The sequence below is a fragment of the Tauraco erythrolophus genome, chromosome Z (assembly GCF_009769465.1).
Source record: "Tauraco erythrolophus isolate bTauEry1 chromosome Z, bTauEry1.pri, whole genome shotgun sequence".
NCBI lineage: Eukaryota > Metazoa > Chordata > Aves > Musophagiformes > Musophagidae > Tauraco > Tauraco erythrolophus.
In genome coordinates, this window is record NC_141496.1 from 65,785,642 (window position 1) to 65,809,749 (window position 24,108).

At 44.9% G+C, this 24,108-nt stretch overlaps 1 protein-coding gene across 1 annotated transcript in view; it reads right to left on the reverse strand.

The window, feature by feature from the left end:
- The window catches only part of RNF38 (ring finger protein 38), a 127,956-nt gene extending 104,704 nt beyond the window's left edge, over positions 1-23,252 (reverse strand). Inside the window, exon 1 of the mRNA XM_086628737.1 lies at positions 22,742-23,252. Coding sequence (XP_086484863.1) covers positions 22,742-23,252 — 511 coding nt within the window. The remainder of the gene's footprint in view (positions 1-22,741) is intronic.
- Positions 23,253-24,108: the final 856 nt, after the last annotated feature.

Sequence of the window (24,108 nt, forward strand, 5' to 3'; positions counted from 1 at the left end):
GGGGAAGGTGAGCGAGCAGCTGTGTGGCATATAGTTGCTGGCTGGGCTAAACCCTGATAGTCCTTTTGGGTGCACAATGCGGGGCTCAAAGAGTTGAGATAATGACAGATTTAACGGAGTGTGTTAAAACAAATTTGCTATAAACATTGATTATGTTTCCTTGGATGTTGCTGGCTGGAATGTGGTCTTATGTGCTCTCAAAGTTGTTTTCAGAGTCGTATTATTTAGCACCTTACATGCTGACATGTTGTCTCTTGGTATTTACCAAATAAGAAACATCCTACTCCCCACTTGTACGTTCTGGAATTTCAGCTGTTAGAAGCAAATGTTCCCCTACTCAAGAGAGAGTATACACCACGGGGCAGACTGTGGATTTACCTGCATGATCATGGAGAAGACATGAGAAGGTGGGATGGAAAACCTACCGTGGTCCTAGAGGCATGGGTACATCAGTTGCAAGGAAAACCAAATAGAAATAGGGACTTTTTCAGTTCTTCCAGGAAAATTCTTGCTCCAGTCTCCAGTGAACAGTTTTCTAAATCGAGTGGGAGAGCTAATCCTACCCTTAATCCTTTCCTTGCTCCACTCTCCAGTGAGCAGTTCAGACTAACTAGGAGAGCTAATCCTTCTCTCAGTCCTTTCCTTGATCCTAATCCTGTTGATCCTCCTGCAGAAGGAGTGAGTTATGGATATGCTAACCAATATTAAAGGGGCCCTGCCTCCAGCCAGGTGGAGTAAAGGGACAATCGAGTTTACTGGACTGTGGATTTGATAGCCTGGCACATCAGGCACCCAGAAGTATAAGGCTTTAGCGAACATGGTGCCCAATGCACCCTGATACCTTTCAACTTTAGAGGGGCAGAATCCATCTGTATTTCTGGAGTGACATGAGAGTCCCAACAGCTGGCTGTGTTGGACACCGAAGTGAACCTAACAGGGAAAGAGTGGCAAAAGCACCCATTGCAGCTGGTCCACTGGCTCCACTGATCCTTGGCATAGACTGTGTTGAGAGGGTATTTCAAGGGCCCAAAAGGGTATCAGCGGGCCTTCGGCGTAGCCGCCTTAGTGGCAGAGGAAGTCAAGCAGCTGTTTACTTTGCCTGGTCTCTCAGAGGACCCTTCTGCTGTGGGATTGCTGAGGGTCGCAGAACAACAGGTGCCAATTGCTACTACAACAGTGCACCAACAGCAATATTGCACCAACCGAGACTCTGTGATTCCTATCCATAAGGTGATTTGTCGACTGGAGAGTCAAGGAGTGATCAGCAAGACCCGCTCACCTTTTAACAGCCCCATATGGCCAATGTGAAAGCCCAAGGGAGATGGGAGACTGGCAGTAGACTATCGTGGTCTGACTGAGGTCATAGAATCATAGAATCATAGAATGGTTAGGGCTGGAAGGGACCTTCAAAGGTCATCTAGTCCAACCCCCCTGCAAGGAACAGGGATATCTCCAACTAGATCAGGTTGCTCAGGGCCTCATCCAACCGGGCCTTGAACGTCTCCAGGGATGGAGCATCCACCACCTCTCTGGGCAACCTGTTCCAGTGTTCTACAACTCTCATGGTAAAAAATTTTTTCCTAATATCCAACCTGAATCTACCTCCCTCTATTTTAAAACCATTACCCCTTGTCCTATCACAACTGGCCCTCTTGAACAGCCTCTCCCCATCTTTCTTGTAGGCCCCCTTGAGGTACTGGAAGACCGCTATAAGGTCACCCCGGAGCCTCCTCTTCTCCAGGCTGAACAGCCCCAACTCTTTCAGCCTGTCCTCATAGGAAAGGTGCTCCAGCCCTCTTATCATCTTCGTGGCCCTCCTCTGGACCCTCTCCAACTGGTCCATGTCCTTCTTATGTTGGGGACTCCAGAACTGGACGCAATACTCCAAGTGAGGTCTCACGAGGGCAGAGTAGAGGGGGAGAATCACCTCCCTCGACCTGCTGGCCACGCTCCTCTTGATGCAGCCCAGGACGCGGTTGGCCTTCTGGGCCGCAAGAGCACATTGCCGGCTCATATTGAGCTTCTTGTCCACCAGTACTCCCAAGTCCTTCTCCTCAGGGCTGCTCACGATCCATTCTCCGCCCAGTCTGTATTTGTGCCTGGGATTGCCATGACCCAGATGTAGGACCTTGCACTTGGCCTGGTTAAACTTCATGAGGTTGGTACGGGCCCACCTCTCCAGCCTGTCGAGGTCCCTCTGGATGGCATCCCTCCCTTCCAGCGTGTCGACGGCACCACACAGCTTGGTGTCATCGGCGAACTTGCTGAGGGTGCACTCCATGCCACTGTCCACGTCACCGACAAAGATGTTGAAGAGGGCCGGGCCCAACACGGACCCCTGAGGGACGCCACTCGTGACCGGTCTCCACATGGACATCGAGCCGTTGACCACTACTCTCTGAGTACGGCCATTGAGCCAATTCCTTATCCACCGAGTGGTCCATCCATCAAACCCATGCCTCTCTAGTTTAGAGAGAAGAATGTCGTGCGGGACAGTGTCAAAAGCTTTGCACAAGTCCAGGTAGATGACATCCATTGGTCGACCCTTGTCCACCGATGCTGTCACCCCATCATAAAAGGCCACCAAGTTGGTCAGGCACGATCTGCCTTTGGTGAAGCCATGTTGGCTGTCACCCACCACCTCCTTGCTCTCCATGTGCCTTAGCATGGTTCCCAGGAGAATCTGCTCCATGACCTTGCCAGGCACAGAGGTGAGGCTGACCGGCCTGTAGTTGCCCGGGTCCTCCTTGTTCCCCTAAACCACGCCACCAGGTCACGCCACCACTGAGTGCTGTCATGCTGGGCATGCTAGAACTTCAATATGAATTGGAGTCAAAGGCAGCCAAGTGGTATGCCACAACTGATATCACTGTGTTTTCCTCAGTTCCTTTGGCAGAAGAGTGCAGGCCACAGTTTGCTTTCATGTGGAGAGGCGCCCAGTACACCTGGAATTGACTGCCCTAGGAGTGGAAACACAGTCCTATCATTTGCAATGGACTGATGCAGACTGCACTGGAACAGGGTGAAGCTCCAGAACACCTCCAGTACATTGACAACATCATTGTATGGGGCAACACAGCAGAAGAAGTTTTTGAGAAAGGGGAGAAAGTAACCCAAATCCTTCCAAGAGCCAGTTTTGCCATAAAAGACAGTAAGGTCAAGCGACCTGCATGGGAGATTCAGTTTTTAGCAATAAAATGGCAAGATGAATGGTCATCAGATCCCAATGGATGTGATTAACAAAATAACAGCTATGTCTCCATCAATAGAAAGGAAAGGCAAGCTTTTTTAGGCATTGTGGGTTTCTGGAGAACGCATATCCAGATTACAGCCAGATTGTAAGCCCTCTTTATCACGCGACCCAAAAGAGGAATGATTTTACATGGGACCCTGAGCAACAACAAGACTCTGAACAAATTAAACAAGAAATGGTTCATGCAGTAGCCCTGGGACGAGGCCAGACAGGTCAAGATGTTAAAAATGTGCCCTGCACCACAGCCAGGGAGAATGGTCCTACCTGGAGTCTCTGGCAGAATACACCAGGGGAGATTCGAGGTCGACCTCTCGGGTTTTGGAGTCAGGGATACAGAGGATCAGAAGCCTGCTATACTCCAACAGAAAAGGAGATATTGGCAGCATATGAAGGAGTTTGAGCTGCTTCTGAAGTGATTGGTACTGAAGCCAAGTTCCTTCTGACATTCCAACTGCTGGTGCTGGGCTGGATGTTCAATGGGAATGTCCCCTCTACACATCACACAACTGATGCCACATGGGGTAAGTGGATCGCACTGATCACACAAAGAGCTCAGACAGGAAACCCCAATTGCCCAGGAATTTTGAAAGGGATCACTAACTGGCCCAAAGGTAAAGACTTCGAAATGTCGCCAGAGGAGGAGGAGGTGACATGTGCTGAAAAGGCCCCACCGTATAATAAACTATCAGATAACGAGAAATAATATGCCCTCTTCACTGATAGGTCCTGTCGCCTTGTAGGAAAACATCAAAGGTGGAAGGCTGCTGTGTGGAGTCCAACATGACAAAGCGCAGAAGCTACTGAAGGAGAAGGTGAATCAAGTCAGTCTACAGAGGTGGAAGCCATCCAACTGGCTTTAGATATTGCTAAGCAAGAAAAGCGGCCAGTGCTCTATCTCTACACCGACTCATGGATGGTGGCAAACGCCCTGTGGGGATGGTTACAGCAACGGCAGCAGAGCCGCTGGCATCTCAGAGGCAAACCCATCTGGGCTGCCCCATTGTGCCAAGATATTGCAGCATGGGTAGAGAAGCTAGTTAAAAAAGCACATCATGTAGATGCTCACGTGAGCAAGAGCTGGGCCACTGAAGAATATCAAAATAATGAGCAAGTGAATCAGGCTGCGAAGATTGAAGTGGCTCAGGTGGATCCGGACTGGCAACATAAAGGTGAAAATGTTTAGCTTCTTGGGCCCACGATGCCTCAGGCCATCAAGGAAGAGATGCCACATACAAGTGGACTTAACTATGGACACTATTGCACTGGTTAGCTATGAATGTGAAACATGCACTTCCATCAAGCAAGCCAGGTTAAAACCTCTTTGGCATGGAGGACATTGGTTAAAATGTAAAAATGGGGAGGCTTGGCAGATTGCTTATATCGCGCTTCCACAAACCCACCATGGCAAGCGATATGCTATGTTTGCTGGGACAGGACAGGCGTTGGTCACCAACTGGTGGGCAATTATATTGTGCATCACTTACTCTTATATACATCTATATATATATACACACACACATATATACATATACGACCCACATTTTCTCTAGTCATCCTTTTATCACCGATACACCTACAGAAGTTCTTCTTGTTGCTCTTGATGTCCCTGGCCAGATTTAATTCTATCAGAGCTCATACGGCAAAAGATTCCAAAACGGTTAAGTCCCGAAACTGCAATCCCGTGCAAGCAAGAGGTTCAAAAAAAGAGAGAAAGAGAGAGAATTCCAAGAGATCAAGAGTCTAAGAGTCTTCAGTTCTTTCTGGGGTGCCATGCCATCACAAGACTTGTTTTTCAAGGTCCAGGATAGCGTTCACGTGGTGGTATGGGGCACGGCATAGGCCTCCAACCATCTGGTGGCTACTTTCAACATTACGAGAACTCCTCGGACAGTTTCTCCATAGCCAAGATGCAGGCCCATAGAGAAGCAGTCTATTCATATTTCCAGAGTTGGGTAACCACATCACCCACAGGTGCGCATCTTGTCTGAGATCCATTCCTGCCAGTGAGGAAGAATATGATGGTGATGCACTCCATAGAACCTTCTGCCACATAAGCTGTGTCCACTAGACTTCATCTGGAGCTTTGGTAACCACCTGTTTCTCAGAGGGTCATAATAAATCACTTCTCGCTCAGCTAGTTCCCTCTGGTACTGGATATCCCTCTCTGTGTTGACCCACTTGCCTGGATTACATACAATCTCTTCCTTGAAGGGATACCGGGAAGGGGAGTTGGAAGTAGATGATCTTTAAGGTCTCTTCCAACCCAAACCTTTCTATGGTTCTATGTTATGATGAGTGCACAGCATCCTTTAACAAGAACCCAATACAAAGCAGCAACTAAAGTAAGTGCTCTCAATACAAGCAGTCTCTCAGAAACCATTAGAAAGACTGAAGACCCTGCTTGATGCTTGTAATAGTTCTATGTCTAGATCTCCTTTCAAGAGCTTATGTTGAGAGAGAAAAGCACAATCCAGATTTTATAACTCAAGCACTATCAGCAGCCTGCATCAGTAAGCTATTTAATGTTAGTTCTCCTAGAGTCAAATCCCTAACCTACAATCTGGATTGCTAGACACAGATCCTGAGTTGTCTAACTGGCAATGTTTCCTACATTTTTTTTATAACAGATGCAGCATCTTATGATGGGAAACTCTCCCAGTTTTTACAGGAAATCATTTCTCTCCACTACTGGCAACCATGCTACAAAGTTTACGAGAATGAACTCCAAGGTGAAAATAGCTATGATGTTAAAATGTTTTTAATGTAGAGTTCAGCTGGAAAAAAAACAAGCATAGTCAGACGTTTAGTTCCGTAGGACAGGGCTAATACACTTCTGTGAAATGATAACATGCTTTTGGTTGAAAAGGGCAATTCAGGTTCTCTGCTTTTTACTTATCAAGAAGGAAAAGCTACCTAATATTCATCATATGCCTCGAACACAGTTTATGTTATATCTGCCTGTGCATATCAAATAAGAGGCAAATGCACGAAACATACTAATACTGTAAGCACAGGAGGAAAGCACTGGGGCTACATGAGCAAACGATACAGCAGGAGCCTGGTAAAAATTACATTCAGCAGCTGAGGCTGGCATCTACCAGCCTGCAAGCTTGTGCTCTGTAATATTACTGGGAGTTAGGTGGGAAGGATCGCTGCCCTTAAAATGAGAGGCCTCTAGCTTCAGTCTCCTGAATAGTGAGGATTACTCAAAACTGCAGGTACAGAGTGGAAACCAAGCTATTTTTTTTTATTCCTGAACAAACTGAATCACATAAATGAAAGAAAAGTTCAAAGAAATATCTGCACACCAAGGCTGTTGTAATTGTGAAATTTTTCATTCACTTTGCATTACTGTAGAGCTGCATGCAACAGAAAATAAAACCTCTTCTTCCTGAAATACCAAGTTATTATCTTTTTCTCCCCCTCTCAAGTTCCCAAGTATATGCTCCTTCATCATTCATGCTATCCCTATCATTACTCCCACATGGGGAATTTTTTAACAGCCAAAAATATAAAAAAATCACTGCCATCACTATTTATTTACTTTTACAAAGTACTTATTTACTGTGTGGGTTTGTCTGAAATTTCATCTGTACATCCTAATAGCCTCCTAACAACTACTAAACTCGATTACCAGTTAGAGCAAATAATCTTTCAGATTATGGAAAAAATAGAAGACCTCTATATTCAACATGGTAATACCTAGCAGCCCTCCTTGTTACTCAGTGCTCCTAGTAATCTACCCAACAGGTACAACAGATGAAGAGAGGCAGACACAAACATCACTGAGAAGATACTATGCAGATTAAAAAGAAGTAGTTGCAACCTCTTTCATTTCTTGACCCCACGTTAGGGCAGCACTGCCACTGAGGGAAACACAGCTTTCCCACATATTGTAAGATATGTATTTGTAAGAACACCCAGTGAACCTGGACAGTGGATTTACCTCAGTTAACACCTAATGTAAATGTTCAATTGCAGCAGTTCATTCACCCATTTTACCAGTGAGGTGATCAGAATTCAGGTGATAATGGGCAGCTTTTTCTGCTATTCCAGCTGCAGCTTAAATGTTCATGAAGATTAGTTTTAACTACCCTTAAAAACACAGTTAGTTTTTAGGACATTCCTTATACTGTTTCTAGACAAGTAATAAAGGGGTGGATGCCTGATTCAGAGCTTCATGACATGAACTAGACAAAGCACACACACAGAGCAAATACTTCATGAGCTCTGAAAAGACCAAAGCTGTCCTTATCTGCCTTTATGCAACCAATGCCAGTCAAACACTCAAAAACAGCCCCCAAACCCAAATCAGCTCTTGCAGCATATCCTAATTTCACCTTCCTCCCCTGTTTTGCCACAAAGGTCCCACAGCCTCACTTTCACTACAAAGACAGACATTGCCCAATACTGAAACACTGCTAGCACTGGAATGCAAGAAGATGCAAAAAGAATCCCATAAGTTTACAATGCATTCAACACACATAAGTCTACGATGCTGTAGAGCCATTTTCCTCCTCAGCTGTACCTCTTTTTATACCTTAAACATGGCACTGAGGCAGTTAGAAGTCAAGGAATGTGACCACTGCTAAACTGCAGATGTTTTTAAGAGGTGACTGGTTATTGAGGTGTGTAAGTTTGTTTGCCTGCCTGTGAGCATTCCCACATGCACAGGGTGTTTGTCTCTAGCAGCAAACAAACAACTGAAAATATGCAAGGCAAAAGAGAGTTAGAACCTAAGACACTGGATTTATCACCAGTTATATATGCTTTGAACTCTCAACCCTTCTCTGAGAGCATCAGTATGCTAATAACAGTGATAATAGAAAGTGGGAAAATAGAGAATAGTCAACAGAAATGTAAACGTATATTTAAAGGAGACTTTGAATGAACAACCTTGTGACTTGTGAGATACCCATCTTCAGTTTCAGCACACTACCCTTTTCTCAGGGCTGCTCCTACTTCAACAGTCTCTGAGTCACCTCCAAATGCCAAAGGAAGCATTCTAGTAGCCTTTCTACAGTAATGAAGATCAGCCACTGGACTTCTAGAAGCCTATAGGAATGATATCTCTTGCCTCTCCTTTTCCAAATACAACCTCACAGTACAAGAGCACATATGCCTTCTTTAACATAGGTATAAACAATGAAATCAACACAGACAGACCAATAAATCACAGATCAAATCTGTTTTTATGACACTTGATTTGTGAAGTTGAAGCATAAGTGTTCATGGTTGACGATAATTGTGCCTGCACTTCTGGAGACAGTAAGGCAAATCTGGTCCTGAAAACCTGCCTCCATCTGCTCTGTTTGTGACACAATGTTTTCTAGAAAGTATCATCTGCATTGCCTGGGAAAGTAAACTTAAATTAAGCTCTCACTACCTAAGTTTTTAAAATAGAAAATATGCCATATCTAGAGCAAAACTCCAGGAGTTCAGACATAACCGGAGATCAGACTGCCACATTTCTTTTCTTATACACATACTAACCAAGTTCTGCTTCCCCTTCTTTTTTGTGAGTCAAACTCCTAACAATAGCAGTTTGCTTCACGTGCAAAAGCCTTCCTTGTTAACACTATAAAAACAAAGCTCTAAGCTTAGTTTTGTAATTTCGCATACATCCTCCTCACAGAGAATCCAAGCAGTTGGAGCAATGTTTGACCCTTTCTTCTCTGCATTTTGTTTACCAGAGCTCAGAATCACTTTCACGTCCCAGAAACATGTCTCCAGAGGTGTTGTTTCAACCTCAGCCTGCTAACTGTATTTTCCATTGAGACCTCTGGAGACTCCTGGCGAACACAGATATCCACATGTCCCAGTTTCCCCTCTCCTGAGGTTACATGACAGCTCTCCCATTTTGATGCCAATGCTCCTAAGAGAATATAAACAGCTAAGAGAATATAAACAGCTCCAGTGGTCACAAGAATGCAGAACACAATAATCTGCAAGAGGTGCAGTTCAGCTCATCTAAGTATTTTCATTCCTTCAGCAATAGGCTTGAAAAGGACAAGCTTAATTGAGTTGGGAGGTAGCAAAAGCAAGGAAAAAGCCTGGAAAGCCATGAGAACAATCCAGGAAGCTCCAGCACGGCTTGTCAAACGAGCTGAGATGAGCACGAAAGTTTTGGATACACGGAGCAACAAAACCAAGACACCAAAGTTAGGCAAAGCAAGATAAAGGCATAAAACATGAATGTTTTGTAGGAAATTACCTCTTAATTTAATTACATGGACTGCCAAGACAAGGAGGCTGAAGCACTTTGAAAAGGTACCACATGGGTCCCCAACATGGCTGGAAATTTATTTTCTATACCAAACATAATCGTTAGGAACTTCTAACTCCAAGCATCTGTGAGCTCATAGTCTACATAAGAGAACAAGCGAGTGTATTGGTAAGCAGTGATTCTCCAGGTGCACTACATCCATAACCCAAGAACAATAGGGTCATCAGGTCAAAATGTTCTTATTGGTGACTCATTCTGTTTCTCAGAACAGGACTAACTCTCTCAGAACGAGCAATTCCAAGTTACTTTCATGTCTGAGAAGAACATCTTTGCCACGTCAGCTATACTGATTAAGTTAGTATAGCATAACTTTGTAGCACTGACACTAAACAATAGCTCCAAAGATGCTGGATAATAAATAATAAAGCATTAAACAACAGTCACCCCAACTGTACTAAAAAGTATTTAAGTATTTTCACCTATTGCTGTCTACAGAGATCCTAAGAGCTTTAGCAGTTATTCTGGGCCCTTGCTCTACAGAGATGCAATAAACCTTAACTAGCATTTCTTCCACAAATTGTATAAATTCGAGATCTTCAGAAGATCAAAACTAAAAATAGTTTAGTAGGCAATCATTTCAGTATCTGTTTTCTGGACAATGTGCCCTAATTCGAAAATCCCCAGAGACGTAAATGGCCTCCAAAACTAGCCATCTGGTGCCTTGAAGACAAGGCTCTTCTACAGCCTTGTACAATCATAGAATAATTTCCTATGTCTTGCCTCCTGATAAAGACTATTTGACTTTGCTACTCCTTTTTGTCACTATTAAACTTGAGTGAAAAACACAAAAGGGTAAAACAGCAGAAAAGGGAGAAACACAAAGGTAGGGAAGAACTAAGCTGCTTGAAACATTTGACTCTTTGGGACATCAGTCCCAAACAGAAAATGCAGTATCCAAAAAATAACTGATAGGAAACAAACACTTGACCTAACACAGAATCATAATGTTAAAGAATAATAAATGAAATAAATGGCATAAGTCTTTGCTTTAAAATGCTTTAAGGACACTTTTGACCCAACCTCACCAGAGACTCAGGAACTCCAGAAAATTCTGGTATGGTCTTTTGGCCTCACTACCCTCACTACCCACTTTGCCACACAGCATCCATCCAGCTGGTTAACAAGAGATACAGAAGACACTTCAGTTAACTCACATTAAATAAGTCCGTAACAATATGGGCAATTTGTTTACTTTGAGAATTCACTTTCATGACACAGATGTTTTAAGAATGATCCTCAAAAGAAATCAGTAGTTACATGAGCAGCAGGATTAACAAAAACTGGTTTTCCTGAATTTTCATTCTGTATTTTTATGTTCCCTCCCTGCAATAACTGAGATCCCCTCCAAATTGTTAGAATTCATACACTGCAGCTGTTAGGAAGCAAATCACTAGCTAACTGCACGGCGACTACCTGTGTCCCTGGGTTAGGAAGCCAAACAGAACTGCATCATCTCCCTTCATAGTGTTTTCTTCGGGGGGCAGACTAATTTCTCTGCAACTTTACCACTGGTTTCTTACAATTCCTTTTAAGAAATCAAAAAACTCCCTCAACTCAGAAGCTATTTACACAGAACACGCCTAAAAGAACAAGCATGACAGCTTTACATAGAATGCCAACTTCACATTTACAGTGGTCAACCTGAGGATACATCACATATACCACAGTTTTTTGCTCTGCCTACTTTCTGCTACGCTCATATTTTGTGAACTCTTCTTTTGTACCATTTTTCCTTAAAAATACTATAGATGATGTACACTGTAGTAGACTCATCACATCATAAATGTTGGTTAGGTAAGGGCTAACAGAAAAAGATGAAAATACGTCAGAGAATATTTTTTTTTCTTTATTTGTACATATTTTACTCACATACCCTAAAAGACTGAAAAAAAATCCTCCCATTGCTGAACAACACATCTCTTAATTCACTTACTGGCACCTTGTGAGAAAGCATGTCAAGTATGATAGCAAAGACAAGACTCAACATTCTTTAAACCTTTAAGACTGAAAAAAAAAAAAAAAAGTTGAAGTGCAGACTTTTGTCTGTCAAAAGAAAATAGACTGCTTGTAAATAAACCAGCAAGCAGATAAGTAAGGAAGGAGGGTTGAAGAAAGGTGGAAACATAGCTCTGCTTTCAGCACTCCTTTAAAACACAAACAGCTATCAATGCTTTACCCAAAGGCATTTATACACAAAACATCCATCGCAAAAGGTATTTCTGGGTGTATGGAGAGGAAGCATGTTAAGGTGATCATAATGAAAAAATGAAAGTTGAAAAAAAAATAAATCTCACAAGACAGAGGTGACATTTGTATGCCTAAACAAATTGAGTTCTGACCATCACTTCTGACCACCTGCAACTAAACCAGTTCCAAACTACTGTTACTTCTCTATTGTGAGTGATGAGTGGCATTCCTTAGAGGTCAGTACTGGGGCCGGTGCTGTTAAACATCTTTGCTGGCGACACGGACAGTGGGATCGAGTGCACCCTCAGCAAGTTTGCTGATGACACCAAGCTGTGTGGTGTGGTCGACACGCTGGAGGGAAGGGATGCCATCCAGAGGGATCTTGACAAGCTTGAGAGGTGGGCCCATGTGAACCTCATGGAGTTCAACAAGGCCAAGTATAAGGTCCTGCACATGGGTCGGGGCAATCCCAAGCACAAGTACAGGCTGGGTACAGAATGGATTGAGAACAGCCCTGAGGGGAAGAACTTGGGAGTGCTGGTGGATGAGAAGCTCAACATGAGCAGGCAATGTGCGCTGGCAGCCCAGAAAGCCAACCGTATCCTGGATTGCATCAAAAGAAGTGTGGCCAGCAGGTCAAGGGAAGTGATTCTCCCCCTCTACTCTGCTCCTGTGAGACCCCACCTGGAATACTGCGTTCAGCTCTGAGGTTCCCAACATAAGAAGAATATGGAGCTGTTGGAGCATGTCCAGAGGAAGGCCACAAAGATGGATCAGAGGGCTGCAGCACCTCTGCTATGAAGACAGGCTGAGGGATATGAGGTTGTTCTGGTTGGAGAAGAGAAGGCTCCGGGGAGATCTTCCAGCAGCCTTCCAGTACCTAAAGGAGCCTACAAGAAAGCTGGAGAGGGACTTGTTACAAGAGCATGTAGTGATAGGACAAGGGGCAATGGCTTTAAACTGAAAAAGGGTAGATCTAGTTTGGATCTAAAGAAGAAATTCTTCACTCTGAGGGTGGTGAAGCAGTGGAACAGGTTACCCAGAGAAGTTGTGGATGCCCCATTCCTGGAAGTGTTCAAGGCCAGGCTGGATGAGGCCATGAATAACCTGACCTACTGGCAGGTGTCCCCGCCCACGGCAGAGGGGTTGGAACTAGATGATCTCTAAGGTCCCTTCCAATCCAAACCATTCTACGCTTCTATGATTAGAGTGTCTGAAGTAGACATCCCCAAGCCAAGGGTAACATGCTCATTACAGCGACTGCTGGAGGTCACTTAATCCAATCTCCCTGCTCAGATCAGGTCAATTAGAGCAGGCTATCAAGTGCCTTGTCTGGCCAAGTTTTTAATATCTCCAAAGTTGTAAATTCCATAATGTCCGCAATTCTCTGCTCCAGTGCTCGATCACGTCCAGGGTGGAAAGAATTCCTCCTAGTGTCTGACCAGAAATTGATGTGTTCCAGCCTGAGTCCCCTTCTGAACCTCTTGCCCTACCAGCATGCAAGAGTCCGGCTCTATCTTTTCAGCATCCTTCCATGAGAGAAGAGTAGACAGCACTGAGATGTTCCCTGAGCCACCTCTTCACCAGGCTGTGCAACCCTAGTTCTCTCCACCGGTCCTCATGCTCCAGCCGCTGCATCATCTTGGTGTCCTGAAGTGAGCTCATCCCACTAAGTCAGTAGCTGCCTTTTCCGCAGAGGTGCTACCCCACCATTCAGCCCTCAGCCTGACCTTCTGCACGCAGTTATTCTGCCCAAGTGCAAGACCCTGCATTTGCTTTTGTTGAATGCCATGGGGTTGTCAACTCTCCAGCCTGTCAAGGTCCTTCTGAATAGCACACCTGCCCCTCAGCATACTGACTGGTCCCCACAGTATGGTGCGATCTGTGAGCTAGTTGGAGGATCACTATTCTACCAGAGATACACGTGGTTCAGCAACAGGGTTTCTTCAAGTTTGTAAGGTGACACCATCCTAGTCACTGTTGTCATATCGTTTTTACCATATTTATCACTTTCATAGCTCTTCCCTAATCCCTCATGTTCACTAGGCCCTTTTTTAAAAAAGGAGACAAAATACAACAGATCCTTCAAGATATTTTTCCTCAGTGTTCAAATTCTTTAATACTTTTTGTATCTCACTGCATAAAAGCAAGACCAATGAAAGACTTATGTCCCCGCCCCCTTCTCCCCTTCCCCCCCAAAAAAATAGAAAATAATATCCACTTCTCCAGACTAGGAGCTAACCAGCATATTATGAATTCACAGACTTTTCTCTTGAGAACTCCTGTGTCAGTTTCAGAATGTAACTGACTCAACTACAAAACCCAGGGTCATTCAGGATGATCAAATTTTCCCACTCTTAGACTAATTTAAAATTAGAAAGTGAAAAACAAATCCATCTAACATCTTATTAATCTAAAACTGTTGCAGATTGTCAGTTTAAACAAAGATTTATATACACACTTCTATGGCTTAGCATCATGAATGATCAACCAAAATACTACCCAGGCAGCAAGTGAAAGACCTTATGGGGACAAGAGAATGCCCATGCTTTAAAAAAAAAAAAAGTTTTAATGAAGAAAGGAGTATTTTTCTAGGTGTGTTCCTCTCGCTTTTTCAGTCCAATTCAACAGACATCTGTGAAGAACAACATCAAATATATCTTGACTCCCACTTCCTTGAAATATGTCACTGTAGCATGTACCACAGTCTGCTGCTTTACTTCTTTACAAGCACAGTCACAGATTTTTAAGTTTCAACACACCTCTCACATCAGTAGCTAAAAGCCTTCACTCCCAAGCCTCCAAAAATCTGAAACTTCTCAGAAGTCTAACTCATATCCAATCTCCAAAATCACCTGCAAAAGCAATTTTCAGATCATATCATAAACAGTTTACACAATCTTGCTCAAAAACACAGACAAACCACAAGGATCATAGACCCCAGGGTTTCTGAGTCAAAAGGCTCAATAACCTACTACTAAATCTGCACAAAAATTCTTTCCGAAACCTACTGCTTACTCCTGCTTGGCTTGCTGACATATCAACTTGGAAACAGGAAAAAAGTGGTGCCATTCAGAAGACCTATAGAGAAATCCTGTACACACTAAAAATAGGCAGATAAACACGTTTTCAAGGGGAATAAAAATCACTTTAAAATGTCGACCTGTAGGCAGGGAAAAAAAAAAAACACAAACACCACAATTCAGATCCTGCAAACATTTACACATGCTCTTAATGAAACCAGAAGTAAGTATCCATGTGCGTAAAAACCAAACCTTCAAAGAGCAAGAACACAAGCAGAAGGTAAATGTAAATCTTTACTGCTTTCACTCCGGAACCTGAACATGCACTAGGTGCAAAGCAGGAAGACATAAAGAGGGGATAACTTTCAGCTGTGTCCAAAAAACATGCAGCAAATGTTTTCAAACTGTATGTTGCAGTTTCTTGGCACAGGTTCAACTATACAGCACTGATGCTGTTCCCTGTACTCTCGAACAGATTCAACTGTTCCATATACACAGTTAACATTACTAGCCATACTTTGTGGTTTAATAGCCACTCCCCAAGCTCTCATACAAACAGAAGTCATAAGAATAAATACTGTTTACGGCTTTTAGCAATTTTTAAACTATTTAAGAGTAGTCTTCCTAACGGGCAATTTTCTAAGCATGCAGATTATGAATTATTTTAATAAGATTCGTAGAATTCATACTTTACTCTTCAATATACAGACTGGCAGAAAATATATAACATAACTAACAACCTTCCTCCTGCCTCCTTCCAAAAAAACTGTGGCCGAGAGCACAAATCAGTAGCATTACAGAAAAAAGCGCAATTCTCTTATTCATAAGGGATATTGAAAACAATCATAAACACCTTTTAACAGTGTAAGTAATGTTCTTTTTGATACTGGCTGCATACCCTTGTGCTACAGTTGTGTATGTTTTAAAAAAGAACTAAAATTCAATGAAAGATTAGTAAACTTTTCTGATTATTTTTTTTTTTTTAATTGAAGTGACAGAGTATGTCTCCTTTTAAGATGATCGCTTCCCATTTGGGATTGTCCCAGAAGCTGGTGACCAAATGCTTAGAGTTCTGAGCTCTGAAATAACTACAACGTTTCATTGAAGGCTGGTTATTATGACAGTCAATGTCCAAGAAAACCACACCAGCTGCTGGACCATGCAGCAAGCAACATGGATTATTTGTGCAGATTCAGAACCCCGGTCATTACAAGAGAAACTAGAGAAACATCTTGACACGCTTTACCACCTATCACAGATGCTAATTCTTCACACGTCATGGCTGCAAAGTTGGCTTGCGTGAGAGGAAGGATGCAGAGGCTTAACCTAAACATCACGTCAGTGATAAAGGTAACAGCAATCCAGGAGCTTAGAGCTGGGATGCCAGGCTCTTCACAGAGAAAGATCTAGGGAGGAGTGTTTTAAGAAGGAACATTTGGAACTCATTTGCGAAGCTCAGAAAACAAAAACGCTGTACATTGTGCTTGCTTAAAATACTTCTGAAAATACCTATGAGTTACTATTTCAAAAACCACTTCCTGCATCTTTCCCTAAATACAACAAAGTATGCATTCTTTGCTCTACATTACACATCAAGTAGCTTCCAGAAGGAAGCTTTATTTTAAGCCATCAGACCACAAGAACAACGATATTTTTTTCCCTCAGGAACAGAGAATCTTTTCCTCATTCAGAGAATTTTAACAACCAAGCATTTACTGTACTTCACTACACAAAGAAGAAAAAAATAGTTTAGAACAAGCATAGAAGGATGCAACCAAGTATTAAAAAAAAAAACAAAACCAAACCTGCACCAAAAAGAGGTCACAAACGAAACAAAACTCAGAAAAACAAAGGTGGGAGAAAGCAGCACCATCATATTACAATATTCATGAGAAGGGACCTCCCAGTGCAAACTTCACAAGATGGTCTCTGGCATTTCGGTACTCCACCTTCTTGTTATCCCACTCTCATCTTGTATCCCATTAACACTGACAGCTCTTAAGTTTAGATGACACATCTCCATCCAAACTTCCAATACAAAACAGATGCCATATGAGAGACCACTTAAAACACTTAAGGTCTAAAAGTTAAGAAAAAAAGGTGCAATGCTATTGGTTGAAAAAGATTCAAAGCTTCAGGAAAAAAAAAGGGTCAAAAAGATTCTGTGCACGTGTGGATTTTATTTTGCCAACATAATCTGTGGGGGAGAGAGAGCTGTATTATCAGCAAAGTAAGAAAAAACAAACATTATTAATTAAGTACAGCTTTTCAGAGGATTTACAACGTTCACAGTCATATTTATTAATATTCTTTAAAGCAGTTTCTCTTTTAACCTTTTTGTGACAACGCAAACCTACTTCTCCTTTGATTTTTCAGTACCTACACCCAGCTTAAAGCATGGGTGAAGCAGTGAGAGTATGAAGCTGGGAGAGCACAAAATCCACCCTGCTGCCTAACTTTTTTCTGTAGTGATTTCGTCTTGCCCAGAGAAGTTGTGTATGCCCCATCCCTGGAAGTGTTCAAGGCCAGGCTGGATGAGGCTTTGGGCAACCTGGTGTAGTGGAGGATTTCTCTGCCCATGGCAGGGGGGTTGGAACTAGATGATCTTTAAGGTTCCTTCCAACCCTAACCATTCTATGATTCTATCTTGGAAAGCAATAGCTCAAGGCTCAAACAGCACATGTAATATGCCTGAGATGCCAACTTCAGACGGATATAAAAATGCAAATGTTGTAGTACTGTCATTAAAAACAGAAATATCATGCAGACGTAAGAGGGAATTCTTAGGAAATGAGCCACACTAATACACACACGTACACATATGTATAAATGTAATTTTTTGTGACATTTCTTTTCTTTGAACTGAAACTGTACTGCACTGAATCATCAATTATGTGCTATTAGTTACTTTAACTGAGATGAGACCATCCGTTTCAAAACCAGACAAACTCTAACCAAAAACTGTACAAGAAGTCAGGCCTAAATTGCTTTTCAGCTGCAATTAAGCAAGAAATTTTTTACATTGAGGGTGGTGAGGCACTGGAACAGGTTGCCCAGAGAAGTTGTGGATGCCCCATCCCTGGAAGTGTTCAAGGCCAGGCTGGATGAGGCTTTGGGCAACCTGGTGTAGTGGAGGGTTTCCCTGCCCACGGCAGGGGGGTTGGAACTAGATGATCTTTAAGGTCCCTTCCAACCCTAACCATCCTATGATTCTATCTTCCCTAATGCCTGTGGAGTGACACCAGCAGAAAAATCAAAACACAGCCACATCTAACGCTTCCCCTCTTAATGAAAATTAATCTCTCCCACACTTTCTAGGCAATTAAAAACTTTTAGCCAAGGCAGCAGCTAACAAAGACAGGTGAGTTTATAAATCAAACCAATTGCCAGCTACATTGCAGCTCTGTATTACATTTTTCTGTGTAGCCTCTCAAACACACAGTCCTGACAGCTGAAGGATCACTTCCAGTAGGTCATTCAGTTCAAATCAACAGATACGGCCAATAATCAGTATCTTGATGGATTAGAACAAAAGAACAATTTCAATTATTTCATAAGCAGATATTGCAAAGCAGAGCATGCATTTCAAAATTAAATGCTTAATTAATTAAATGTCTTTTCCTATTATTAAACTGAAATTTTTACTATAGAGACAATTTGGAATTTTTCATTTCTGTGCTCCTGCATATTTTACATCTGAAATATACCATTATAAGCAAGGATAAAGTTGTTTGTACTGCAAGAATTACAACAAAAGATACATATATTAATTTCATTTTATTAATTTTCCTTAAATCACATTTATGTCAGTCTCACACTATCTTTAAATACTTATGTCGGAGGGGATATATGAACATTTGCTAGTATTCATTTGAGTTGGTTTGTGCTGGCACCTAAAAAGCATACCTCCAAAATAACTTTGTACAGTACATTTATGGCATAGAATTACTTCAGGCCTTAAAATTATCATTTCCAGTTCACAGAAGCACTGCATATTAATTCACCAAAGTCAAAGTGAAAGCCACAGAGAATGACTTAAAACGAATGTATATTATCTGAAAATAATTAAGTACATGTGCATTTATTTCCCAAATTAATCCTATAAATACACAACTCATTTCTGTTATATAACTAACTTCTTGAAATAAACACACAAAGTACGTCTGCTAACATTAATTCCATGATTACTAGAATCCATTCAGAGTACAACTACTTTATGTAAAAAACAAAGCCTTCTGTCTTCCTTCGTAATTCAAAACTAGCAAAAAAAAACCCCACACCAACATTATAATAAATAATTCTGAGATACTAAAAGTAATTACAATCTTGTGCCCAAGATACATTAGTTCTACCCAACAAACATGCACAGTAACAGGTTTACGATATTCTAACTCTAAGCAAGAAGTACCACCAAGTCACTTCTTTACTTATGAACATCACACTAAACAAATTCAAGTAAAGGTGCTGCAATACTAGTTTCTGGTTTAGGTATTTTTTTTTTTATTTGTTTGGTTTTAACTACCAAAATCAATCGCAACTCTTGAAAACCATCCACATACTGAACGTGCTTCACCTGTTCTTACTAAGAAGCTGCCTCTTGCTTTGTTTTGCATAGTTACAAAGCTGTGAAGGCATCACTGATGTAAGTCAGAAAACTCCCATCTATCTCTAGGCATGCCAGAATTAAGTATGACACTCACTGTAAAGCCATAGTAACTGGTTTCTAGCTAGAGAACAAAACCACACATGCCACACATAGATGGTGTAACTGTGCACAACTGCTAAAGACACAGCAGCTTACACGTGCCAATATGAACACACGATGAGTTCTAGTACTTACAACTGTTTAGCACATCCAGCATTAAGCAGACTGACTACAAATGCAAACAGCTTTCTACTGCACTTAGTCAATGCACTAGCACGATCTTCACAAGCAAGTCCACCCCTTCGCATTCAGTAGTCACGTGTGTGTTTGAAAACTGGAACTGGGCATTTCATCAGCAGTTTCAACTTGTCCAAACTGAAAAACTTAGATGTCTAGTTACCCGCCTAGATAACTTAGTCTGATGTGCATCTTAGACAATCATTTTAATTTTAAAGTTATTCTAACTAAAGACTTTGCAACATGAGGAGGGCAAGCAATATTAATTACATTTAGCAAAGTTTAGCAGACGACATCCAAAAAGCTGATACGCACAAAACAGATGTTTAAGACAAAAGTTGCTTTCACCAGCTATAGACATCACAACCAGTGTCTTAAGTACACTGCAACTTTCCAAATGCTGCAAAACCTGAGAAAGTCAACATAGACCTTATAAAAAAAAGTGAAGCTGAAAAGGTCTAAGAACTTCCACTACGGACACACTTTCCTCTTCCTAGATGGCAGCCTTGCCTCTAGGTGGGTTTCTCTTTTTCACTGAGAAGATGTATGTACCCCAGTGGAGGCAAAGTACTTTATGGAAGGTGAAGTGCATCTTAAGATCAGGATCAATTTCCTGAATGAAACAAAGAATCAGCTCTTCTGTACAGCATTTTCTAGTTCAATACTCTTTCACTAATTTGACAGCCATGAATAGAGACTTTCCCTTCTGTTAACATACACTGTGAGAAAAATACAAAGGAAACAACCAAATTAAAAAAAAAAAAAAAGGAAGAACCGGCCATCACTAAACGATTTTCTGCTGGGGGAAACGAAACAGTAAACATACTCTCAACCTTGCTTGTAAACTAGAGTAATTTCACTCATCTCCTATGTTTGAAGACCAGATCACAATACAGTTTTTATAATCAAAAGTTGATATATTAGGACTACCAATAGTAGACTACTGCTTTCAAGAGCATGACTAAAAGAATGCTCAGCAAAACAATCCAGGTTTAGATCTGTTGCGAGAGTTTGGTCCATCATTTAGTCGTCTGTTAGCAAATATTTGAATGAAACAGACTTCCATGAAGTCAGAAACAGTCTTTGCCTTGGGAGAAAAAAAAATCATTTATCATCCTCAATTTAGAAATCTCCTGGATTTGTCTGTAAATTATGACATATTACCTCAAAATCAGAAGATGAATCAGAGATCATACTACAGGAAAACATTTTATATATTTTTGAGATCAGGACTAACAACAAACATTTCTGGCTACTGTGACTTAAGTATATTGTAAGACTCGATCATTTAACTTGGGCATCTACAAGAGCTCTTCTGAGCAAACTGGTTCTGATTATTCCAGTTACCATGAAGCACAGAACTTTCAAGCACAGGATCTGTGCTAGTGAATACCAAAACTTCAGGACAAACCCCAAAAGCACCTTCTATTTCTGAAAAAGATAAAGCTCATCATTCCCTAATCCAACGGTATGGTCTTTGTACACTAGGCCTGTAATGAATTCATTATATGATAAGGGTTATAGTTCTTTTCTCCACCAAGATTTTCCAAATCATGGGAAACATGAAAGCTTTTATCACCCAATAGTAGCACACTAGGTCAATTTGTCTATCAGATTATCAAGGGCGTGGGAAGGTTAGGAGAGGTTTGGAGGTCAGGCTTTAAGGTAAGGTTATGATCTACACCAAGAATGTTCAAGCAATTTTAAACCAAAAAGTTGAAGTACAGTTTAATCAGGTAAAACCTCAATTTCCAGATCACCTATATTGGAAGAACATTGTTCTCCTATATATTTTATTTGGCAGGCCCAAATAGCTACACAGGAAAGACTGATCTTCCCCATGTGCTGTCTGGTCTCAGCACACAGGAAAAGCTATTTTTGAGCTATGTAATATGATTCAAAGGTAAAAATTCAAGTTCTTCCTCAGCTTTCTGCATGATAATCCTTTAACATGCCGTCAATCACAAATTTCAAGGGGAACTTATCCGTAAAACCTACTTCATTTCAGAACAAGATTTCTGCCAGTAGAAACATCCATACTGCAGACTCCAAGCCATCCAAGTTGAGTACCACTAAAACACGTTCTAAGAAAAGACTAATGAGATACCTAATTTCTTCACCCTCCAGGCCCAAAGAACGATACCATTACTAACTTTGTACACACATTAACAGTTTCATTCTTGCTGTCATCCACAAGCAACATCTTAAGAAAACATCTAAGGCCTCAGTCCTGAAACCACACAGACACTGGTTTAAATTTAAGCATGTGGGAAATTCCACTGCAGCTTGGAAGCAGCGCTGGTGTTTGACAATAAACACATTGACTCAGATGTTGGGACCTCGCTCTTGAAAACATCGTAGCTCCAAGACAAGTGAACCACACGTCCCAGGCCAGCTCCGGAAAGAGACCCTGCTGCCGGCTGTTTCTAACGAAACTCAAGACGCCGCCGAAGAGGCAGCTGCTGAGGGCCTCGAGGGCACTCAGCTCCGGTTCCCACCGAGGCAGTCTGACTTTCAAAGCGTGCTGGAGCTACGCGCAGGAACCTGAGGTGACCTGCCACCGCGAGCCGTGAGCTTCCACAGACACCGGCAGCCCGCTGCGAGGGGCAGCACCCGATCCAGGGACACGGACACACCCGCACGCAAAACCTCTCGGAGCCCCGCGGAGCCCGAAGGCGGACCGCAGGCCAGCGGCCGCTGCAGGGCGGGCCGGGCCCCGGCGCTGCCGCGGGCACACCGAAGCCTCGCACGAGACGCTGCCACCGAGGGCGACCGGGCACCGGTACCCAGCGCAGCGCAGCCCCCCCGGCTGTGCCGGCCGGCGACCGAGGGACGGGAGCGCCGCCCCCGCGCCCACCTTGGCTGGCTGGGCCACACGCGGACTACCGGTAGCCGCCGCCAACTTGCCTCGCTCTGCTGCGACCGGCGGGAATTCTTCCTCCGTCCCGTCCTGCTGCCCGCCCCCCATCCGCGAACAGACCCGCCGCGGCGGCCGCGACTCCGGGCACTGCGAAGGACAACTTCCAGGCCCTCCGCGCCGACTGCGCTGCCGGGCGGGGGCGGGGCGCCCGGAGCTACTGCCCTTCCCTCGGGGCCCTTTTCCCGCTCACCTGGCGGCGGGCCTCTGGCGCCCGCGGCGGCGCGGGGTGCGCCATGCCCAGGGGGGCTACCCCGGCCCTGGCTGCGCGCTCCCGGCTCCGGCAGGTTCGGCCCGTGGAGGGGCGGCGGCGGCGGGCAGAGGGCGGGGGCCGGCGGTAAGCGAGCTGCGCCGCTGCCGGTCATGGCGAGTCCGGGCAAGCCGGAGCGGGAGCGAGCGCGGGTCTGCGGGGGTGCCGGGAGGAGGCAGGCCACCGAGAGAGGGGCGGAGGCAGCGGCCTCGGCACCGGAGGAGGCGGGGGGCGGCTGAGGGGAGGAGGAGAAGGAAGGCAGCAAGGGGGCGGCGGAAGAAGCCACCCATCTGCCGCGCCGGGCCGCCTCGCCGGCCTGGCAGAGGGGCTGGGGTCGCTCGCCGCTGCTCTCCTCGCTGCGCGAACCGGCGCCGCGGTGCCGCCGGCGGGCGTAGGCGAGGAAGCAGGCGTCGGACTGCGCCCCGCGGGGCGCTGAGCGGGCAGCGACCGGCATCGCTCCCCGCACCGGCCGGTCCGCGCCGCCCAGCTGCCTGACAGCAGCCTCGCCACGGGGGCGACGGCGCGCTCAGAGCCAGCGGGGGCACATGGGCGGCGGGGGGAGCCTCCAGCTGGGGCCCAGCCCTCAGCCCCGCAGCGGAGGCCGGTGCCGAGCCGTGCCTGCCGCTACGGGGCGAAGCTGCCGCCGCCGCCCGGCTCGCTGCTGCTGCCGCCCGGCTCGCTGCTGCTGCTGCTGCGGAGGAGGAGGAGGAGGAGGAGAAGGACGCCTCCTCGCCTGCTTCCTCCCTTCTTCAGCCCCGTCCAGGAGGCCCCAGCGGCCCGGAGCACTAAGCGCGCCACCGGCGACTCGGCGTCTCCCCGCGACTGCTCGCCTCCCGCAGGGCCGAGCCTGCTCGCCACGGCGCTGCCGCAGGGCGCGGCGACCCGCGGGGAGCAGGCAGGCGCGGCACCCGGCCGCTCCCCGCCGCACCGGTAGTCCCGCCGCCCTTCGGCCTGGCGGGCGGGGGAGCGAGGGCCGCGCCGCCCCTCCGCCCGGGCCCCCGGGGCGCAGCGGGCCCCAGCCCACCCGGGCCAGACCCTGCGCGCGGAGCCCGGAATCATCCTCGCCCTGTCCCGCGTCCGGTCCCCGCGGGTCACTGGACACGAGCGCCACCGAGGGCTCCTCGCCCCGGTCGTTATCGCCGCCGCGGGGCGGCGGGCCGCACGGACGCCCGCCCTCCGCGCCGCGCCAGCCCCATCTGAGCCCGGCGAAGCGGCACGGTACTCCGGCGGGGCGGCCGCTCGCGGGGAGGGGGCAAAGGCCGCGATCGATTGGGCGGCCGAGCGACTGCAGGGGCTGCGCACGGAGCCAG